At 33.4% G+C, this 19677-nt stretch overlaps 2 protein-coding genes across 2 annotated transcripts; both read left to right on the forward strand.

The window, feature by feature from the left end:
* The first annotated feature begins 10069 nt into the window (after window positions 1-10069).
* On the forward strand, window positions 10070-11057 carry LOC110709770 (22.0 kDa class IV heat shock protein-like). Its single transcript, XM_021888014.1, has one exon. It carries the CDS (start codon window positions 10315-10317, stop codon window positions 10906-10908), a length of 594 nt encoding a protein of 197 aa, XP_021743706.1. The 5' UTR covers window positions 10070-10314; the 3' UTR covers window positions 10909-11057.
* Window positions 11058-12738: 1681 nt separating this feature from the next.
* Window positions 12739-18845, forward strand: LOC110709769 (delta-aminolevulinic acid dehydratase, chloroplastic-like). The gene is made up of 13 exons (XM_021888013.1): window positions 12739-12925; window positions 13080-13433; window positions 14180-14291; window positions 14384-14457; window positions 16078-16146; window positions 16241-16324; window positions 16409-16478; window positions 16591-16646; window positions 17137-17258; window positions 17467-17538; window positions 17643-17724; window positions 17808-17885; window positions 18365-18845. The coding sequence occupies exons 2-13, from the start codon at window positions 13104-13106 to the stop codon at window positions 18530-18532; spliced, it is 1317 nt and encodes a 438-aa protein (XP_021743705.1). The 5' UTR covers window positions 12739-12925; window positions 13080-13103; the 3' UTR covers window positions 18533-18845.
* Window positions 18846-19677: the final 832 nt, after the last annotated feature.

Here is a 19677-nt window from a genome sequence, read left to right on the forward strand (position 1 = left end):
TTTTTTTTTTTTAAAAAAAAATAGAAATTTTATTATTATTTTTGTGTTATTTATTAAGAAGGGGTTACAATTTTTATTCAAAAAAAAAAGGGGGGGGGGGTTACAATTTTTTCAAGATGAGGTTAAGAATTATTCTTGCTGATGATTAAAATTGAATTTAGTTTGATTTAATTAAATAGATACATTGATCAATATAGTTAATTGAGCAACCTTAATCCATGATAGTTACATTTGACGGTATTTTTTTTATATTTTTTTTAAGTAGTTAAATTTAATTTATCCAACAATAATCAATGATCATGTAAAATAAAATTATACATGCATAGAAGCATTAATGGTAAGGTAGATAAAATATTATATATATAATTAGTCGATTTGCTCATTCATCATATAAAAATGAGCAAACTGTACAGATAGAGCTAGCATATCATGCACTAATTTCATCTTGATATTTCTCCCACCATCAATTTATATTTATTTTAGGTCAAGGTGAAAATTGAGTGATAAATTTTATTATTGTAAATCAAGTTTCACCATTACAGCTATGCGAAGATCCTTTGAGGGAATGAGATTGGATGTACATATCCCATTTCGATCTCAATCTCCTATAGCATACAAATCATATATTATCAATATAATGGATAGAGATGTGTACATATAATTAGAGGGGAAAAAAAGATGCAATGAAGATTGAGATATTGCGTGCCATTCCAAATGGATATCATATCATGCGTCCAAGATTTTGAAGGACCACAAATGTTTTGTCAAAGGATATGTATATCTTAAAGATATAAAATCTTGGGTAGTTGAGGCCTACTAATACATACATTCATTTCGTTTTATTATTAGCCCCATATCTATTTTAGCCATATTTATCCATATTTTGTGTGTATTTTTGGTGAGATATAACATGGTGTAATTAAGATAAATCTAACTATTAACATGCAATTAATTAGTTGTACAATCTAAAGATGAACGGTCCAACATCAATTTTAATTTTGAAAGAGATTCGAGATAATACATGCATGTTACATACTTCTATACTAAGGGAAAAAAATCATAATTAATGGATCCTATGCATAGTAGCCACTACTAAGTGTTGGTCTTTATATGGTAAATTTGATCGTGGAAGTCCATTTCAAATCATGGTAATTGTTTTTACCCTTGTAGAAGGAGTGCATGTCAAACCATGATGCGAGTTGATTTTTAGTTTTATTCTCATTTTTCTAATGGTGGATATAAGTTTTTAGGTGACATTAAAAATGAAATAAATAAGTATATAATTTTGTTTATAGAGATGTGTTCATATATAGTTAATTCTGGGAATCAATAAAGAAATATACAATCGAATATAATTTGAAGATATTTTTAAATACAGAATGGCATAAATGCAATGATGTGGATAAGATTTAAATTTTAAATTAAGAGTGTTAAATTTTCACTCGCATCCTTCATATTAAGTGTACATTATTTTAAATGTCGTGTTGATGCAAACAAGGTTCAAATTTTAAATATAAAATCATAAATAATGCAATGATGTTGAATAAGGCTATGTGTTCCACTCATCTTATTTTTCTTCTTTTAGAATAAGTAATTTCATATAAGATAAGTTTTAGAAAGGCAAAGGTAAGTTCTAATAAGGGCGATAAGGCCGCTATTCAAATTCAAAGTACTATCTTAATGAGTTTAAACAAATTCATGTTACTTTATATTCTACATTAATATCATGGATGTTATTTAGATATGGATATCAAACATCAATAGAGGAGTTCCCAAAAAAATATTGTCGTCAACCTTCATGATTTTGCTTTCGAAAAAAATATATATAGTTACTAAATGATATGATATTCAAAATTAATAAATAAAATAATTATAATGTTCATAATAATTAAAGATGATATTGCGTAAAGTAAAAAGAATATTGCATACATATCCCTCCTTTTTTTAAGTACTTTAATAAGACTTTTTGCACTATTAACTTAACCCACTGTGATCAATATTTATGATTTATATCGAAATAAAGAGTAAATACAAAAACAAGGTACTAATGTTTGCCTAAAGTTGCAAACAAGGTACTCAAGTTTTAAAAGTTGCAAACAAGGTACTCAAACCAAAATTCACCCACTACAACAGGTTACCATTTGACGAAAAAAAGGAAAATTAAATTGCTGACACAATAAATAGAAGGTACTAATGTTTAGTGATTTTCTACATATTGATAAAAAAAAAAAAAAAAAAAAAAAAACCACCCCATCAGCCTAACCACCTATCACAGCAGCCCACTCCTACCACCCCGACCGCCTGCCGGCCCCTCAGAGCGCCGCGCCTTGCTGCTCTGATCGCCATATCCCTCCCCTTGAATGCACCAACCGTCGTACGCTCACTCCTCAATCCTCATATGCATAACCCTAACTACCTTAGATTTCGAATTCTAATCTTCTTTTTCTCCTAGCGTTTCTCATGATTATGCTTGCTAAAGTTTCTCTACTCATCCTCATCAATTATACGGAGTTATCAATTCATCCTTATCTGTGTCGATAATATTGAGGTACACCATTTCTTTTTCGGATTCTTAGAAGGTCCGCTTCTCCATGTTATCATGTGTATAATAGTCCTCTTCCGATGAGAAATTCTGGGTAGGGTGGTGGTGGTGGTGGTGGTGGTGGGGGGGGGGGGGGGGAGGAGGAGGAGTAGGAAGGGGAGGATGAAGGAGAATTTTACAGCGATTGCGGTGGTGTATTTTTTCCCTTCCCACGCCTTGATTCGACCCCTTTCCCCTTCCTATATGCCTTGATTTCGGTAACAGTGTGGTGGTTAAGAGGTGACTAAAGAGGGTAGGGGAGGGGCGGCGACTGGCACGGGGAGCTGCGGTTTGGGCGCAGCGGTGCTGGCGGCCAGCCTGGGCCGATGGTGGTGCGGGGAGGTGGCTGGGGCTGGGGTGGTGGTGGTTTTGAATTTTAAATTATTAATAATTAATTGTGCCATTGTCAATAGGAAATGATGACTTTTTCTTTTTTGAGGCAACAACTCAGCATTTATTTTTATTTTATTTTTTTTAAAGCAAAACAAATGAGTTAATTTGTTGATGTAGGTCACCACCAAAATTTTTACCTGCAACCAAGGTTTGAGTACCTTAATTGCAACTTTTGAAACTTCAGTACTCCAATTGCAACTTTAGTCAAACATTAGTACTTTGTATTTTACTTTACTCCATAAACAAAATATAGTTTTTGTGGGTATTTGTTGGAATCCTCTCAATTAATAATTTATTAATATTTAATTGTTATAATTTATACTTTATTAATAATTAAAGATATTATTAGTCAAAATTCTACATCGGCATATACGAGTCTAGTTAAAATGGAGTACTTAAATAGAAACAAAGGGAGTATATATAAGTAATAAATAAAACATTGCGAATAAGTAGATAGAACACAAATTAAATTTAAGTAGAAGATTAAATAGAACACTGCGTATAAGTTGAAAGAACGCAAACAACAGTTTTTACATGGTGCACCCAAATATATAATATAATCTAAATTGCATGATGGTATGAATATTATTTTTGCATTGTGACCTATCTCTAACCGGCCTAACATTCCTAGTCATTTGTAATACTCCATATTTTTTTTATTGTTTAGGTTGAATGTCTCTATTTTATTTATTTTGATAAATTGAATGTCTAGTATAACTCTCTCTCTCTCTCTCTCTCTCTCTTTTCTTTTCTTTTTTGTGATGTAAATGAACCATAGATCTTTTTGAGATTTAGAATGTTTTATCTTTTATTTTTAGCGATGTGTTGTTTTCACTTACTTCTCTTGAACACAATTTTCAATTGCAAGGGTCCACTTAGATTTGGCGTGTCACATGAATAAGAAAATTCTTATCTTCTTTTTCATTCTTACTCCAACATAAGACTTTTCTACTGTTTTTTCAAGGGAGAGGAGATGGTTGCTCGAGTTGTAAAGTACTAATTTGATTGTTAATCTACAAGGTGGAAAATAAGTACGTAGTGAACGTTACTAGTGTATCACTTGCAAAGTTTATCGTATCATGTCCACTAGCAAGCTAGCTATAAGTCGTATCTAGCTAGAAGCCTAGAACTACATGCATATCATCTACTCCGTCCATCACACGCAAACATAAAACACGGAACATTAATTGGTTTTGTGTGTTATATATGTTACTTCGATTCTTCATTTAGTCTTAGTTTCTGTACTCAATCGCGTGTCTCGCAAACACTCAACACTTTAACAAGGGTGTGAACTATGAAATTTTTAAATGTAAAAATGATAAATACTCTATATAAGGTATCAAGCCGGGAAGTACCTTCATGTTAGTTAAAGATACCTTTTAAAAATTAGATAATTAAATTAATTTCTTTTTTTTTAGGAAAGGGTAGTACGAGCATTTTATTAAGTTAAAGATAATTAAATTAATTACAACAAACTACACACAATTATTAAAAAAAAAAAAAATTTAAAAAAAAAAATAATTAATTTGGTTCTATAAAAACAAGAATAAAAAATGTACTTGAGACAAGGTTCACACGTTGAGAGGCAGAATAATAACACTCGAAATTAGGGGCTTTATAGAAAGAAAGATTATTTGGGACCACGTAAAAAAATGAAATATTCAGGGAATCGAACAATTTGCAATTTAGCTAGCAACTGTGAAGGAGACATGAAATGAGTAAAGATCGGTAAAAAAAAAAAAAAAAAAAGGGACCCACTCAATATTTTGAAAACTATGTGACCTTGATCGATCATTTTTCGACACCACTACGGTTAATCTGTCTGTCTCCTTTCAGGGTGTCTATTTTTAACAAAGTATGTTGGATAAAGAAATTTCATACAAAGTAACATTTACGTAGTACATAAAAAAAAAAAAAAAAATGTAGTTAATACTTCCATTTTGTATATATATAAAAAATGCTACAATAAATTATTTCCTCCGTTTTTTAATAGTTGCAACAGTTTGACTTTTAGACTATTCATGTGTTTCACTTTGACTAATTTTGATGATTTATAGCTATGCAAAAATATAGTCATGTGAAATTTTGTTAGATTCGTCTCGATTTATACTATTTTAATATCAAGTGTTTATAATTCTTACAGATTGGTAATTAAAGATATTAACGATTAAAATCATGCATCGGCAAGCATGAAAAGAGAAGTGTTGCAACTATATAAAAAAAAAACAGAGGAAATATGTATTAGTTCTTTAAGCATGTAAGTTAATACTTTCTCCGTTTTTTAATACTTGTAATACACACTTTTTCACTATATATAATTAAAAAATTTGAGTCTCACATAATATAACACACTTAATATGGGGTTGAGTGATTGTTAGGAGTATTAAGTGGCCATGAGCTCTAAATAAGGTAATAGTACATTTTTTACCACGAAATTTTTTCCAATATAATAATAATGTGTTATAAGTATTGTGATATTTTCATTTTAGAAAAGTGTTGCAGTATTAAATAACGAAGGAAGCGTTATTCTTATCATGCATGCATGCTTTTGAAAAAACTAAGATACACAAAGGTTAATTAGGGTAGTCTTATATCACAAATAGACTAAACCCTAGTTTTTGTTTGAAGAAAGAAATTAAATAAAAAAAATTTGCTATATAAATGGATCATCAATATCTTGATAGACTTGACTTATATGATGATCTAACTAACTTTGTAACATAATTGTGTAAGTTAGAAAACATGACAATAATCAGTCTTTATGAGAATGCCCCAGGCCATGTCTGATCCCCTAGCTAACAATTGCTTGTCTATAAGGTGATTATTATTTGACATAAGTTAAGTTGGCGCTTGGGCCTCCCTGAAAATATTAACAATAAGTAATTTATCTCCTTCAATAAAAATATTGATGTTTCTTATAGGAGTATCGCTATGCTCGGCCATGTCATGCATACATGATATATATATAGGTCATCTTGATTTGGATCAATGTTTTTGGTGACGACTTGAAAACATAGAATTGCCCTTGATACTAAGGTCTTGGGAATTCCCTCCAATACGTACCAATTCACTAAAGGATTGATTTGTCATGTTCTAATAGTAATAATATTTGTTGGAAGTTCTTGAGTGAAACACAAAGAAAGGTGAGAAAAAATGAAAGAGAGAGTCCCACTTTGATAATTGTCAAAGCTTTGTGTCGTTAATTCTTTGGAGTAGTTTTGCACTACTTGTTTGAGTAGCGGTAAGTGGGTTATGGGCATCTTATCTTTTGGCACCCGTTATTCTTTGACGGTTTATTATTATTGGAATATTGTATCTATTACAATATTCATGGTCTATTCGTTTGAGTTACGCTCGTTATTAATTTGGGAGTTACGTTCATCAATAACCATTGGCGTAACCCCTTAATTATCTCATTAAGAGAAAGTTACTCCTCTTAAAATGCTGGTCGTTTTCCTTTTTATAGGTTGTTGCCATATCCTTCCATCGATTGATATATATATATATATATATATATATATACATATTTAGCATTCCCAATTTTGAATAGACACACAAAATCAGAAATCCTCTTTCACTTTAAGAAAATACTCCTTTGATTTTGGGCAAGTATTCTAAGTTTCAGTCTCGTTTGTGAGTGCACATGAACTCCGGCAGCGTGATTATCCTGGAGGGCGACCGCTTGTTGCTTGTCTACTGCACCGGGAGGTAGTGCGGAATCGTTTTTTAGATTAGTAGTTCGCCACGACGCAGCAATTGTCAATTTGGTCTACACAATATTAAGATAAGTTTTTTCGTTTAATTTGCTTATTTACTAACAATGTTGACCGAATGATTGATCACATACCTTGATACACGATCAATTGAAGTTATTGATCATGTCCTCAGTTATCTGAATATACGTACAACATATTCATACCCTAGACAACAAATCAACAATCAAACCTGAAATCACTAAACAATTACAGTTGCTACATACTCCAATCCAATTTAAGATTTTGTATCAGTCAAGTAAATAAATTAAATGTGTGCAATGTCAAATCTATGTAAATGCAGCATATATATATACAAGAAGTGAAGTTAACATTTATCAATATCACATGCATTTCTGCCAAAAGCTGCGGACGTATAAATTACCCAAATATTACTTGAATGACGTAAATCAGCCGACAATAATTCTTTTGTACATCCGGGTGTACCATGCGTATGGTACACCCGGAAGAACATCGCCCTATAAATAAAAGAACATTACCTATAAATAGAAGAATATTATATATAAATAAAAGAACATTGCCTATAAATAAAAGAACATTATATATAAATAAAACAATATTACTTATAAATTAAAAAAACGTAGTTATAATAATTTATTATACATTACAAACGAACATAGAGTACATCAAAAAGAACGTTACATACAAAATACAGAACATTACATACAATAAAAGAACATAACTTAAAAATAAAATAACATTACATATAAATATAAAAGAACATTATCTTTCTGAAAATGAACGTTACATATAAATAATGGAAAAATGCTACTACCCAAACTCATGGAAGAAAATGATGAACAACAATGATAGTGCCAAAAATTCAAACAATCAAGTAATTTCATGATAATAAAGCTTTATATGAACAACAAACATTATCACAAAACACAAAATATATGTAAAAATAACAAGCAAAGAGAGAATTCACTATTGAAGCACAACCTAGGGTTTCATATTCATAAGTAGAACAAAGATGAACAAAGAAAGAGAAGTCATACCTCAAATGAGTAGAAAACCCTTATAAAGTGAATTAATAGTAGAAATCAAGCAAGTTGAACACTCAATTGCAAGTTTTTTAGCCAAAATAAAAAAAATACCCAAAATTCTCAAATCATGAAAAATCCAAAAATTTGGTTGTGAAATTCGGATTTTGAAGTGTAAAATCTAGTATAAATGTGTTTGTGAGTGATGAATTAAGCGCATAAAAACTATAAAAATCAAGAAATAAAATGGAAGAAGAAGTTAGAGGGAGAGGAGAGAGAGTATTAAAGAGAGAGAAAATGAATGGGTGAAATAAACATTACATTACATATAAAAAAAAGAACATTACATATAAATAAAAGAACATTAAATTTGTCCCAATGTTCTTTATATATATGTAATGTACTTCCGGGCGTACCATGCACATGGTATACCTCCCTCTACCATACTATTTTCAGACATATATATTTACATTCATTTCAACTTCAATTTTACACGTACAAATCAAAATCAAAATCAAACTATATATTATAATTATAAGTACTTCGTATATAAACTCATTTATTTTTATTTTTTTTTTCATATTATTACTGACATTATTGCTTCGACTATACGTTTGTGCACAAGTTGAGTGCACGATTTATTAAATATATTTGGCCAAGATTATATGAAGTATTAGTTAGAGTTAGTAACTAGGGATTGGATAATAATTGATCAAGATTAGGAATTGACCCATGAATCAAACCAAAAGATTACAATTACAAAATTAAGGATTAGGACAATCCAAAATGTGTCTTGTTCATGGAGGGACCATACTATACTAGGATTAATTATTGTCTTTTATTAATTAGAACTTCACTATGTAGTTATTTTTTTCATTTGATAAACCTACATAGCTCAAGTAGTCCAAGAATTATTAATTGGTTTCGGTTAAATGATTGTTACACTTTTCCTAATGGTATCATATGCATGTGATCATATTAAAGTCTTCAAACTAATACTATAATTATAAAATAACTGAGCTTTAATGCATGTTGGTGTCATTTAGGTATTATTATGAGTATTTATTGTTAATAGGTGATAAAAACTCAAGAATAACTTCATCAAACGTTTATCAATCATTCATCAATGGTGAGAATGCGAGAGTGTGAGACAATTGACTTTTTGGTAGACTTTTGGCTTGTTGGTGTTCTATTTTAGGCCATGTCATTTGATAACCCTAGCGGAAATGAAATTCAAATTGACAAACGAGTTGAAGTAGTAGCTTAAATTAAAAGGTAAATGAATTTTGTATCCTTTGACAAAATTCATGAGCAAACATTGTTAGGCAAGAGGATGAATCAATACTCCATAAGCATGTAATTAACGCATAGATTAAAAAAAATAAATTTAATAATAAAGTACAACTTGCTTCATTAACTTTATCACGGAGCACTCCACCCTCTTCCCATAAGTACCAGTCAAACTATTATATTCAAACTTCACATATAGTACGTATAATTTAGAAAAAACAACATAATGTCATTAAATAAATCATCATTTATAAAACGTAATTAGTTGGATCATTTTCATACTCTTCCTATTACTCAATCTTCATAATACATAAACTATTTAGTGTACTCATATCCACTATATTTTATAATACATAAACTATTTACTCAATCGATCAATTTTTATGAAGTATGAAGTACTATTTAGTGTACTCATATCCACTATATTTTGGATGCTGTTCCAACATATTTACTCTATTTCTACTCAGTTGATGCAACTTATCATTTCATTTTTACATAAAGTAGGAATTTTTTTTTCATAATGAAATGAAAATTAAGTACTCTAAACTTATGACGAATCATGATTCACCTTGCTCTGATCTGTTAACATGACGGGGTGACAAGAGCATGACAATGCTTGCATGGGTGATTATGTTAAAATTACAGACATACGAATTATATTGCAATTATTCATAACATGACAATGTTTGCATGGGTAATTATGCTTAATTAAGAAATAAGGAAAGAAATAATAGGAAGAAGATTGAAGGAAGGAGATGAAGTAATATATACCAGTACTCCAGTAATACATAGTATATATGTGTGTTTGGTGTATAAAAGGGAGTATTTGATGAGTGGTTTAGCCAGCTTAGATGTACAAGGATGCATCTCATCTAAGAATATGCCGGTTGCAAGATTACAAAAATGTTGACAGAAATGGGCTTAAAGTATATGAGTATTGGGCTCAAAATGTATACATAATGGGCTCACTTAATTGCTTCATGGATCTGCTCCAAAATTTTGAAAATTCTAGAAGAAGAACACATTCTACGGTTTTCCACATAACCCACTACATTACTAGAATTCTCTCATCATTTCCTTTAGATATCATTCTTTAGTAATTACCGAACTTTCAAGACTTCTCTTTACAACACTTTCGTACAACTATAAATACACAACATTTCACTAGCAAACTCATTGCAAAAAGTTAATCGATCAGAGCCAACCAAAACAAATAACCACACGTCCCACACAACATTATTTACTACGTTTTAGTTCGTAACACCAAACACGTTAAATTGTTGATTTGGCAAAAATGAGAGCACTAGAATGTTTAGTGTTATCCCTTGCATTAGTCCTTATGTTACACCCATTACAGGGGTCGGCAACCATATTACCATGGGCAGACCGACCCCCTAGTTTATTATCAGAGCTATGGCCGGAAAGGATACCAGATCCTTTCCGGATCCTAGAGGAAATACCCTTCTCGGCCCTTGATAGGGACTTGGATCCTATCATGTCTTCCCCTGCTAGGGTCGACTGGAAGGAGACCCCAGAAGGCCATGTTATAGCCATGGACGTTCCGGGGCTAAATAAGGAAGATATAAAAATAGAAGTGGAGGAAAACCGGGTGTTACGAGTAAGCGGGGAGAGGAAGAGGGAGGAAGAGAAGAAAGGCGATCATTGGCATCGTACTGAGAGGTGTTATGGTAAGTTTTGGCGGAAGTTCCGAGTACCGGAAAATGTTGACATGGATAGTGTGAAGGCTAAGCTTGAGAATGGAGTTTTGACTATAAATTTGGCGAAGTTGTCACCTGACAAAATTAAGGGGCCTAGAACGGTTAATGTTGAAGGAGGTGACAATGAGACTCCTAAAATTACTTCTGGCAACCAGAAACAAGAGTTGTAAACTTGTAATGTGGGAGCATGAAATTTGCTAGTATGATCCAATGCTTTAAACTTGTGTAATGGTTTGCATGTTGTTTGTGTGTTGACAATAAAAGTATGTACCGGTTTCAAATATAGTAAAATAATATAGAGCTTATTTTTGTGTGTGTATTTTTTTTTTTATTTTTTTTTTTTATTGTGAGTGGTGTTAGATTAGGGAATGATAGCAATAATGGAAAAGCAAACGAATGTATCCAAATAAGTTAACTAAAAGTAGAAATATTAAATTAAAATGAACATTAATTACAGTGATGCGTAATTTTGTCATATATTCCCAAACTAATTTTACTTCAGAAAATATTTTAAATGATTATCTAACGTCTAAGGACATCCGTTAGCAAGATCCTAATAATAATTAGGAAATTTTAACAACAACAAACTAACTTTGTTTCATTTTCTAAAATGAATCAACCTTTAAATCTTTTCAAAATAAACACAAATTTATATTTTTTCTCCCATATTAAACCAAGAAGGTAAGTTGACCTGTTATATCAGGTTGCAATCCACATGTCGTCTCCTCGTTGGTTATTTTTTTAAAAAAAAAATTGATAATTTTAATAAATTATTTATTTCATTTATAAAATTCTGATAATAAAAAAAATAAAAAAAAACATCCTTCCCCACCACTGCTAGCCCCGGCACCCAACTCGATTTCCTGGTGCCGGAAACCACCACCCCTCCCCATCCCAAATGCCTAAAGACTCGCAATCATCATCTTCAGAAACCTTCTTCTTCAACTGCTCAGTTAATTTCGAGGCATGGAAATTCTTTGGGTGGAGAATTGAAGCACCAGCATCGAAGGTATTGTTAGCAATGGTGATTGGTGATAGTAGCTATACGATCTCCGACAACGGAGTTTTTCTCGAAGACCTGTATAGCGGCGATTGGGGAGGGTTCCGGCGAGTAATAGCGGAGGAAATGGGAGACTGATGCGCCGGAGATTTCGCTTCCGATGATGCAGACGGTGGTTGGAGGTGGGCGGAGAGGAGATAGATTGGGAGGGAAGAAGAAGGAGGAGGAGAAAGAGGAGATATGGGAGAAGTTGTAGTGGTTTCATGGTGGGGGGAGGAGGGGCAAGCTGTGAGTGGGCGTCTGAGTTTTTTTTTTTTTTTTTTTTTTTTTTTAATTTTATTTTGTTAATTTAAAAAAGGTAATTAAAGGAAAATATAAAAGTGACCGATTGTTCTGGTCACAAGTCATTTTGGTTTAATATGGGAGAAAAAATACAAACTTGTGTTTATTTTGGAAAGATTTAAAGGTTGGTCCATTTTAGGAGAAAGGGTAAAGGTCGGTTCGTTGTTGTTAAATTTTTCTAATTATAAGTTTATTCAAGTATAATAACATTAAAATAACATGGTATAGTAATATTTCAATATAATTTGCACTTGCTTATCAAAAAATTTGATACACTTGTATAATTCCAACAAACTAAAATTTATTTCTTCTATAATCATTTTAGAATTTATAAACACAAATAATTCTTTTTAATATAACTTTATTGTTATAATAAAATGTGTCATTGAAGTGGTGGTTAAATACTAACATCAATGAATGTGAGATCATGGGTTCAAATTATTCTTTTGTTCAATTCCCTAAACCAATTTGTTATAATCATTTGGCTTTGTCCAATTTACCGCTCAACAATTAAGTCTAACTTCGTTCCTCTTAATTAAAGCACTCCGTAATAAGTTTGAGCCAAAAACACGAGTTAGATCTGACCTGATTCCGTAACTTAAAACGAGTCAAAAAATAGTCGTGCTGGATCCAAATCAGCTTGTAGTAAAACTGTAAAAGGGAAACAAGGTGTTCCAATCTAACATAATCCAGAAGTCAATTATCTCCGATTCACCATTGCTCTCTTCTCCTATTCGACGATCTTCAATCATCATCTGATTTTCCAGATAACAATAATAATTGACCCCATTTCCATTCTCTCTCCTCTTTCACCAACGCTCAGCTTCTAATCCTTTTATTCTCTGGTATTTTCTCTCTCCTCTTCACTGTATTTAAGCGTTAAATTTCCAATTTTTTTCACCATTTTTCATTCGAATTGTTCTTCATTTATGTGAACTGTAGCTGAAAATCCCATTTCTAAAACCCTTAATTGCATTAATCTCTTATTTTGTTGTAAAGGGGTTGGACGAAAGATTTGATTTGATGGCATCGACATTTGTGAACAATAACATCCCCTGTAATGCTGGATCAATCAAGGGTTTTAATAATTCTCAGAGAAATTTGGGGTTTTGTTCAAATTTTGGGTTTAATTTTACGAAAACCCGAGTTTCTGATTTTGGGAATTCTGTCCGGAAATTCCCTTCGTCATTAGTGGTGAAGGCGAGCGAGAAGAGAGAGAATTTGACTGAGCAGAAAACAGGTTTGAGTATTGAAGAATGTGAAGCTGCTGTTGTTGCTGGGAATGCGCCTTCTGCTCCTCCTGTTCCTTCCACTCCTAAAGCACCTTCTGGCACACCTTCTATCTCTCCCCTTGTGAGTTTTCTTATTACTTCTTCCGTTCTTTAATTATCGCAATTTAAGGGATGCTCGGTTTTTTAATAGGGACTCGTGTGATGAGGAGAGAGATAGATAATCTAGAAATCGATTGATGTTAAAGTAGTTGTGTAACTTTTCAAAAAGGAAATTTTTGCGATTTCTTTCTTTAATTGTCTTGCTGGTGATCATGTTATTTGATGGGAAATTTGTAGGGTGTTGTTGCAGACTTGCAGCTATTCATAGCAATAGCATTATAATTAGAAAGATAGGTGATCTGTATTATTTATCCATGTGCATTGCGGAAAAGTTGAGGTATGCAGCAAAGAGGTTGGCTCTACTTCATAACTAAGCCATGGCAATGCGGCGATCTCATCTGAGCCTTAGCTGTAATGCGGCGATCTCATCTGAGCCTTAGCTGTCTCTAATTGGCTTTGACCACTGTATTGTCCTGAAAAATGATGACTTTAGGCCACCATCTTTTGTTTCCTGTTGAGATAGAATATGCTCTAATTGGTTTGGTTTGTATTAATTTGATACAACAGTGTGATCATTGAGGATGAGTAATCGTCCTTGTATTGTAGTTTAGTTTAGCGATTGTGTCAATGTGTACTAATTACTTGCTTTAGAATTCTTTATTATATTCAAATTGCTGTTTACTTATATGGTTTATATATTATGTATTTAGTATTCTATTTCTTATTGCAATGAGATGGCTTTGATTAACTCTTCCCTTTGTACACCAGTCACTAGGTCGGCGTCCTCGTCGTAATAGGAGATCAGCTGCATTTAGATCAGCATTTCAAGAGACACAATTATCCCCTGCCAATCTGGTTTATCCATTGTTTATTCATGAGGGTTAGTACATGTGGCTAGATAATTCCTACTTTTCAAACATTTATCCTCTTTTAACTTGGATTCTCATATGGGTATATTATTTTGACTTTCAGGAGAAGAGGACACGCCTATTGGAGCAATGCCTGGATGTTATAGACTTGGATGGAGGCATGGCCTTATAGAAGAGGTAACTAATCTTAATTTGCTGAAGATATTTATTGTGTTGACTTAATTAAGGTAGATTATCTTTGAAAACTGCATTCTGTTTCATATCTGTAGCACACTGCTGCTGGACATATGCGTTGTAACTGCTCTTTTATCGTGTCTACATTGTTGACCCTTGTCTCAACTAACATATGTCATTCTTCTGCTGAACATATATGAGTTCAAATGTGAATCTTGACCTAAAACTCTTATCTACAATATGATATGCTTCAAGTATTATACATCATAATGATGCATTTTAGGGCTATGTTTTAGACAAATTGGCTGGAGCTTGATTATTTCTTGGGCATCATTGTGGAATGATCAATGATATGCAATTCGTTGCCTCAATATTGATTATGTAAGGTCAATGGATTGATCTGCAAAACCTTCCATCCATGAACTATGATCATGATAATTTAGTGAGACTATTGAGGTGTTGATGACCATCTGCTTTTTAATTTTGTTCCAGAGTATCATGTAATTTGATGATGTGTGAGTCAATCTGAGTTGCTGCTCATTTGTGGGATAAAAAAATTTGAATGAGTCTCTCGTTCTGTTAGCAGCTGCTAGGGATGAGCCTATCTACATTTGAAGCTCACTAGATCTTATTCATAGCAGCTTTTATACTTAGTTTTTTCTGTAGCTGTGGGATATGAAGCCAGACAGTTGGTATTTTTCTTGAAATTTAAGCCAGAGGTGGTGGTATGCTAACATAGAAACGAACCGCTATAATTTGGTAGTCTGATTGTAGTGGTTGCTGGTTTCAGAGACCCTTACCTTCCCAATAGGGCAGGGGGGACTTCATCCAGTTTTGGTCGTTTATGGGGTTAAAAGAAGCAGTTAATTAATGGCTTTTTTCTTCTCAAAAGGAGGGCTAGTTTATCTTACATGAACATTAATTTTCCCCCTTCCTTACAATGAATCTGTACCCAATGTACTCGACCAAGTCTCGTTGGCCTTGTGGAATCCCCCAAACACAGGAATGAATTATTCTCTACTCTTTTTATATATGCTGGTTCAGAGGCTCCCTCTTCACAACCAATTCACCCCCCCCAAAAAAAAGGTCTTAAGCAAGAACATGGGTGCTTTGTTGACTGTGATTTTTTTATGAGTCGTTGAGTTATATTGATGCATAAGTTGCCTTTTTAATGCTATATGGCTTATATAGGCGCCTATAAAATTTTGGGAAAAGCCAATTCCAATCAAGGACGAGAACTATCTAAGTTGGAAGAAAATGAATCTCGGAAGACCTTCCAAGCTATCTGTTGACATTTTCTGGTGATTAAGGGGATCAACATTGAAAACTTTTCATAATTATTCCCTTGTGTATAGTATAGATATTCTCTCATGTATAGTATAGATATTCCAAACATGCAGTTTATCTTCTCTAGAAATTTTAAAATAATTTAGATATAGATTTTTGATCTGATTGCTTTATACTTCATCAGGTCACAAATCACAAGGGTTTTGAATGTTTGAGCTTGTTGGAATCCTGTGAAATACCTACCAGTTCCATAATCAAACTAGACCTGTAGACTTGTCAGTTCATAGCGTCAGTGCCCTACAAGAGTCCTTCACAATATGCTTGCATTGTCCACAGGTAGCAAAAGCCCGTGATGTCGGTGTTAACAGCATTGTGCTCTTTCCAAAAGTCCCTGATGCTTTGAAGGTAATTTACTTGTTTTGCATCACTGTGACTTCCTTCCTTCTTATGTCAATCATCCCCTGCAAACAATGACGAAGTACCATATATATATTTATAGTCACCCACAGGCAACGAGGCATACAATGAAAACGGTTTAGTGCCCCGGACCATACGAATGCTGAAGGACAAATTTCCTGATCTTGTAAGTGTAGTACAGATACTATCTATCGGTTATACATTTAGGTGCCTCCATTATTTTTCTTTGACAACAATATAATTTTGGCAGGTAATTTACACGGATGTTGCCTTAGATCCATATTCTTCAGATGGGCATGATGGTATTGTTAGAGAAGATGGTATGTGAGGCTAAGTATGATAATTCTGGATGTTTGTATTTGCTAAATATTAAAATTTGTGTGGCAGTCTATTGTTAGATTAAGTAATTGTATCGTATCTAATGCTTTGCAGGTGTAATTATGAATGATGAGACAGTGCACCAATTATGCAAACAGGCTGTTGCCCAGGTAATGCTGATTTTAACTTACATCTTTTGAAAGTTTGAGTATAATGGTTCTCATGAATTTTAGTCTAAGCTGTTAAAATTTCGCCCTAACCTCATCTTTAGGAAATGTTAAAACTTTCAATCAATAACTGAGTTGCTGAAAATTGCTCCACTATACTGAGGTTTGACTGTTTGAGGAGTTCCACTTTGTGTCTGCCTTCCTTTTTTACTAATGAGTCAATAAAACTCTAGGTTTGTTCTTAATGTCAGCTTGTGATAAGTGATTGATCATCGAAAATTACACGGATAAGCAGGTATTAAATGTGTTAGGTTTTAATGATTATTATTAATATTCCCTAAAGATTAAATTGGGTTTGTTATAATCATTTGACAATTTTCAGTATTTTCTGCCATGGCTTCTACCAGGAGAGTTCCTTTTTTTTAAAAAAAATAAAAATTATTCTGTATCTCGCTCGTTCTTTTTAACATTGTGGGATAATCCTATTGTATAGGCCCGTGCAGGAGCAGATGTTGTCAGTCCTAGTGATATGATGGATGGTCGTGTAGGTGCAATTCGTGCAGCACTTGATGCAGAAGGATTTTCTCATGTTTCGATCATGTCCTATACAGCAAAGTAATTTACTTACCTGATAGAAGTATGTTTTTTCTTGTCACTTGCAGAAAGTTGAATGTATGTTCATAAGCAGATTTTCTTTCTTAACATTGTCGTTTGCAAAAACCAGTGATTTGCTCATAATTGGTTTCGGCTGGCTTCCAAGCTCTGACATTTTTTTGATAAGAATGAATATCATTTAGTACTGATGACTATTCTTTTTACTTAGGTATGCAAGTTCATTCTATGGTCCATTCCGAGAAGCTCTTGACTCTAATCCACGCTTTGGGGACAAGAAAACGTATGTATACTTTTGGATTTTCTCTTTTTGTAAACTTGGGTTTGCATTTTAAAAATCATGCCTGAATTTTTGTCTCTTCTGATCTTGTCGGATGGAATTAAAAGCTATCAAATGAATCCAGCGAATTATAGAGAGGCTTTAATTGAAACTCAAGAAGATGAGTCAGAAGGAGCTGATATCCTACTGGTTAGTTTCTTAGTAAGCTAGATATCAATGATTTCTGGTGTTTGCTCAATGATATCAAATGATTTCTTGGATTTGGCTTATAGGTAAAACCTGGACTTCCGTACTTGGATATAATCAGGCTTCTTCGGGATAACTCCGCTCTGCCTATTGCAGCATATCAGGTACATAGGACTTCATATGCCCTTTTTTTAACTTGCGATTAAGGCTAGAAAATAGGTGGGTTAAAAAATATAATGTTATTAAAAATTTGACAAGTGGGACACTAGCATTTGTTATCAGGGAAAGAGGGACTAGGCATCACCTAAAATTAGCTTTTTTGAACTAGTTGGAACTTACCTGAACTTATTTTACTTTTGAATTTAGCTTAGGTAGCCATATGAGTTTTTGTTGAAACTTATCTGAAGCAATTCTTGAAACTTACATGTTTGAGACTTGGAGGTTAGAAAACAAAGCCTTAGCTTAGCCTATTTAAATCTAAATCCTGGCAATAAACCAAAGCACTCTTGGGTTTTTGAATCAAAATTTAAAATTCTCCGCTTCAATAATATCACGACAATTGAACTACTCTGCTGAAGCTTGATGGAGTATTCTGCCTTTTCTAGTCAAATTAATTAATTTTTTTTCTCCTTCCTGGTGCTAGGTTTCTGGTGAGTACTCCATGATAAAGGCAGGTGGGGTTCTCAAGATGATTGATGAGGAGAAGGTCATGCTAGAATCGCTTTTGTGTCTGCGTCGGGCTGGTGCTGACATCATTCTTACATATTTTGCCTTACAAGCTGCAAGATGTTTATGTGGAGAGAAGAGATGAGTCCCTTTGTAGCTCACCATGGACCGTATCATTGGAGATGGGCAGTGAAAATCGCATTTAAGAGGGGTAGGGCAGGGGTATGTTCCGAGATTTATTCTCCATTGTTCTTGGTTGAGTGTTATGTAGCTAGTTTTTATCAGGCTTACAGGGTCCTCGGTAAGCATATTCGGGAAATTAGATAAAAGTTCAGGAGAGTCTCTACACATTACATTACTAACATTGGACTGCAGGGGCTTGCATCAGCCCCTTCCCACTATTTGTAGATGTCTTATGGCAATAATAGTTAAAGGTTCTAGTAGGCATTTTGGCTAAACTTTGTCAATTCTCAAACAACAGAAACAAGTGTAGTTATGCTTGTGACTGTTGCAGGATGGCAAGTTGGTTGCGCTAACTCTATGCACGCACCCGGCTCCTGGTTTCAATAGTGATCCCCCTCGACCCCTTAATATCCCACGACTATGGTTTTGTTACTTGTATATAAGTGCTCCTTAGAATGAATTACGGAGTACTATTATGGCATAATTTGCTACCTAACATCAAACATGATAATACAGCAGTCATAATATATTTCATGCATTTAAAAGAAATATAATGACAAAATACACTTATAAATGATGGCTACTAAACATAACCCTACATTTCCAAAGGTAAACTTTGTACCAGAATACCTCCAACTAAGAAGGGAAACTTTGGAGACAAAAAAATTACCTAAAAAAGGGTTACGTTAAAAAAAGATTGAGATTTAATCTAGCTTCTAAGATCTCAATATGTACTAAAATATTTTGGGGAAAACAGATAGTCTGCAATCTGCATCATTAATTTTCATTCAAGTATCTTTCAGCAATGGAGGCATGTGTTGCAGCACCTATAGGGAGCATATCTTCATCGAGGAAGAAACGAGGTGAATGTACTGTGTGTGTTGATCCTAATTCCTCGTTCCTTATACCAATGTAGTAAAATGCAGCAGGGATTTCTTTAGAGAAGAATGAGAAATCCTCTGCTCCCATTATTGGAGGCGCAATTCCAAATTTCTCCGGTCCAAGTAAATCTATGGCCACCTTCTTTACATGTTCGTGCATACGATTGTCATTCACTGTTGGAGGGTAGATAGTATATTCTTTCTCGAAGAAGTCCAATGTCGCTGA

Source organism: Chenopodium quinoa, unplaced genomic scaffold (assembly GCF_001683475.1).
Source record: "Chenopodium quinoa cultivar QQ74 unplaced genomic scaffold, ASM168347v1, whole genome shotgun sequence".
NCBI classification, from domain to species: Eukaryota; Viridiplantae; Streptophyta; class Magnoliopsida; order Caryophyllales; family Amaranthaceae; genus Chenopodium; species Chenopodium quinoa.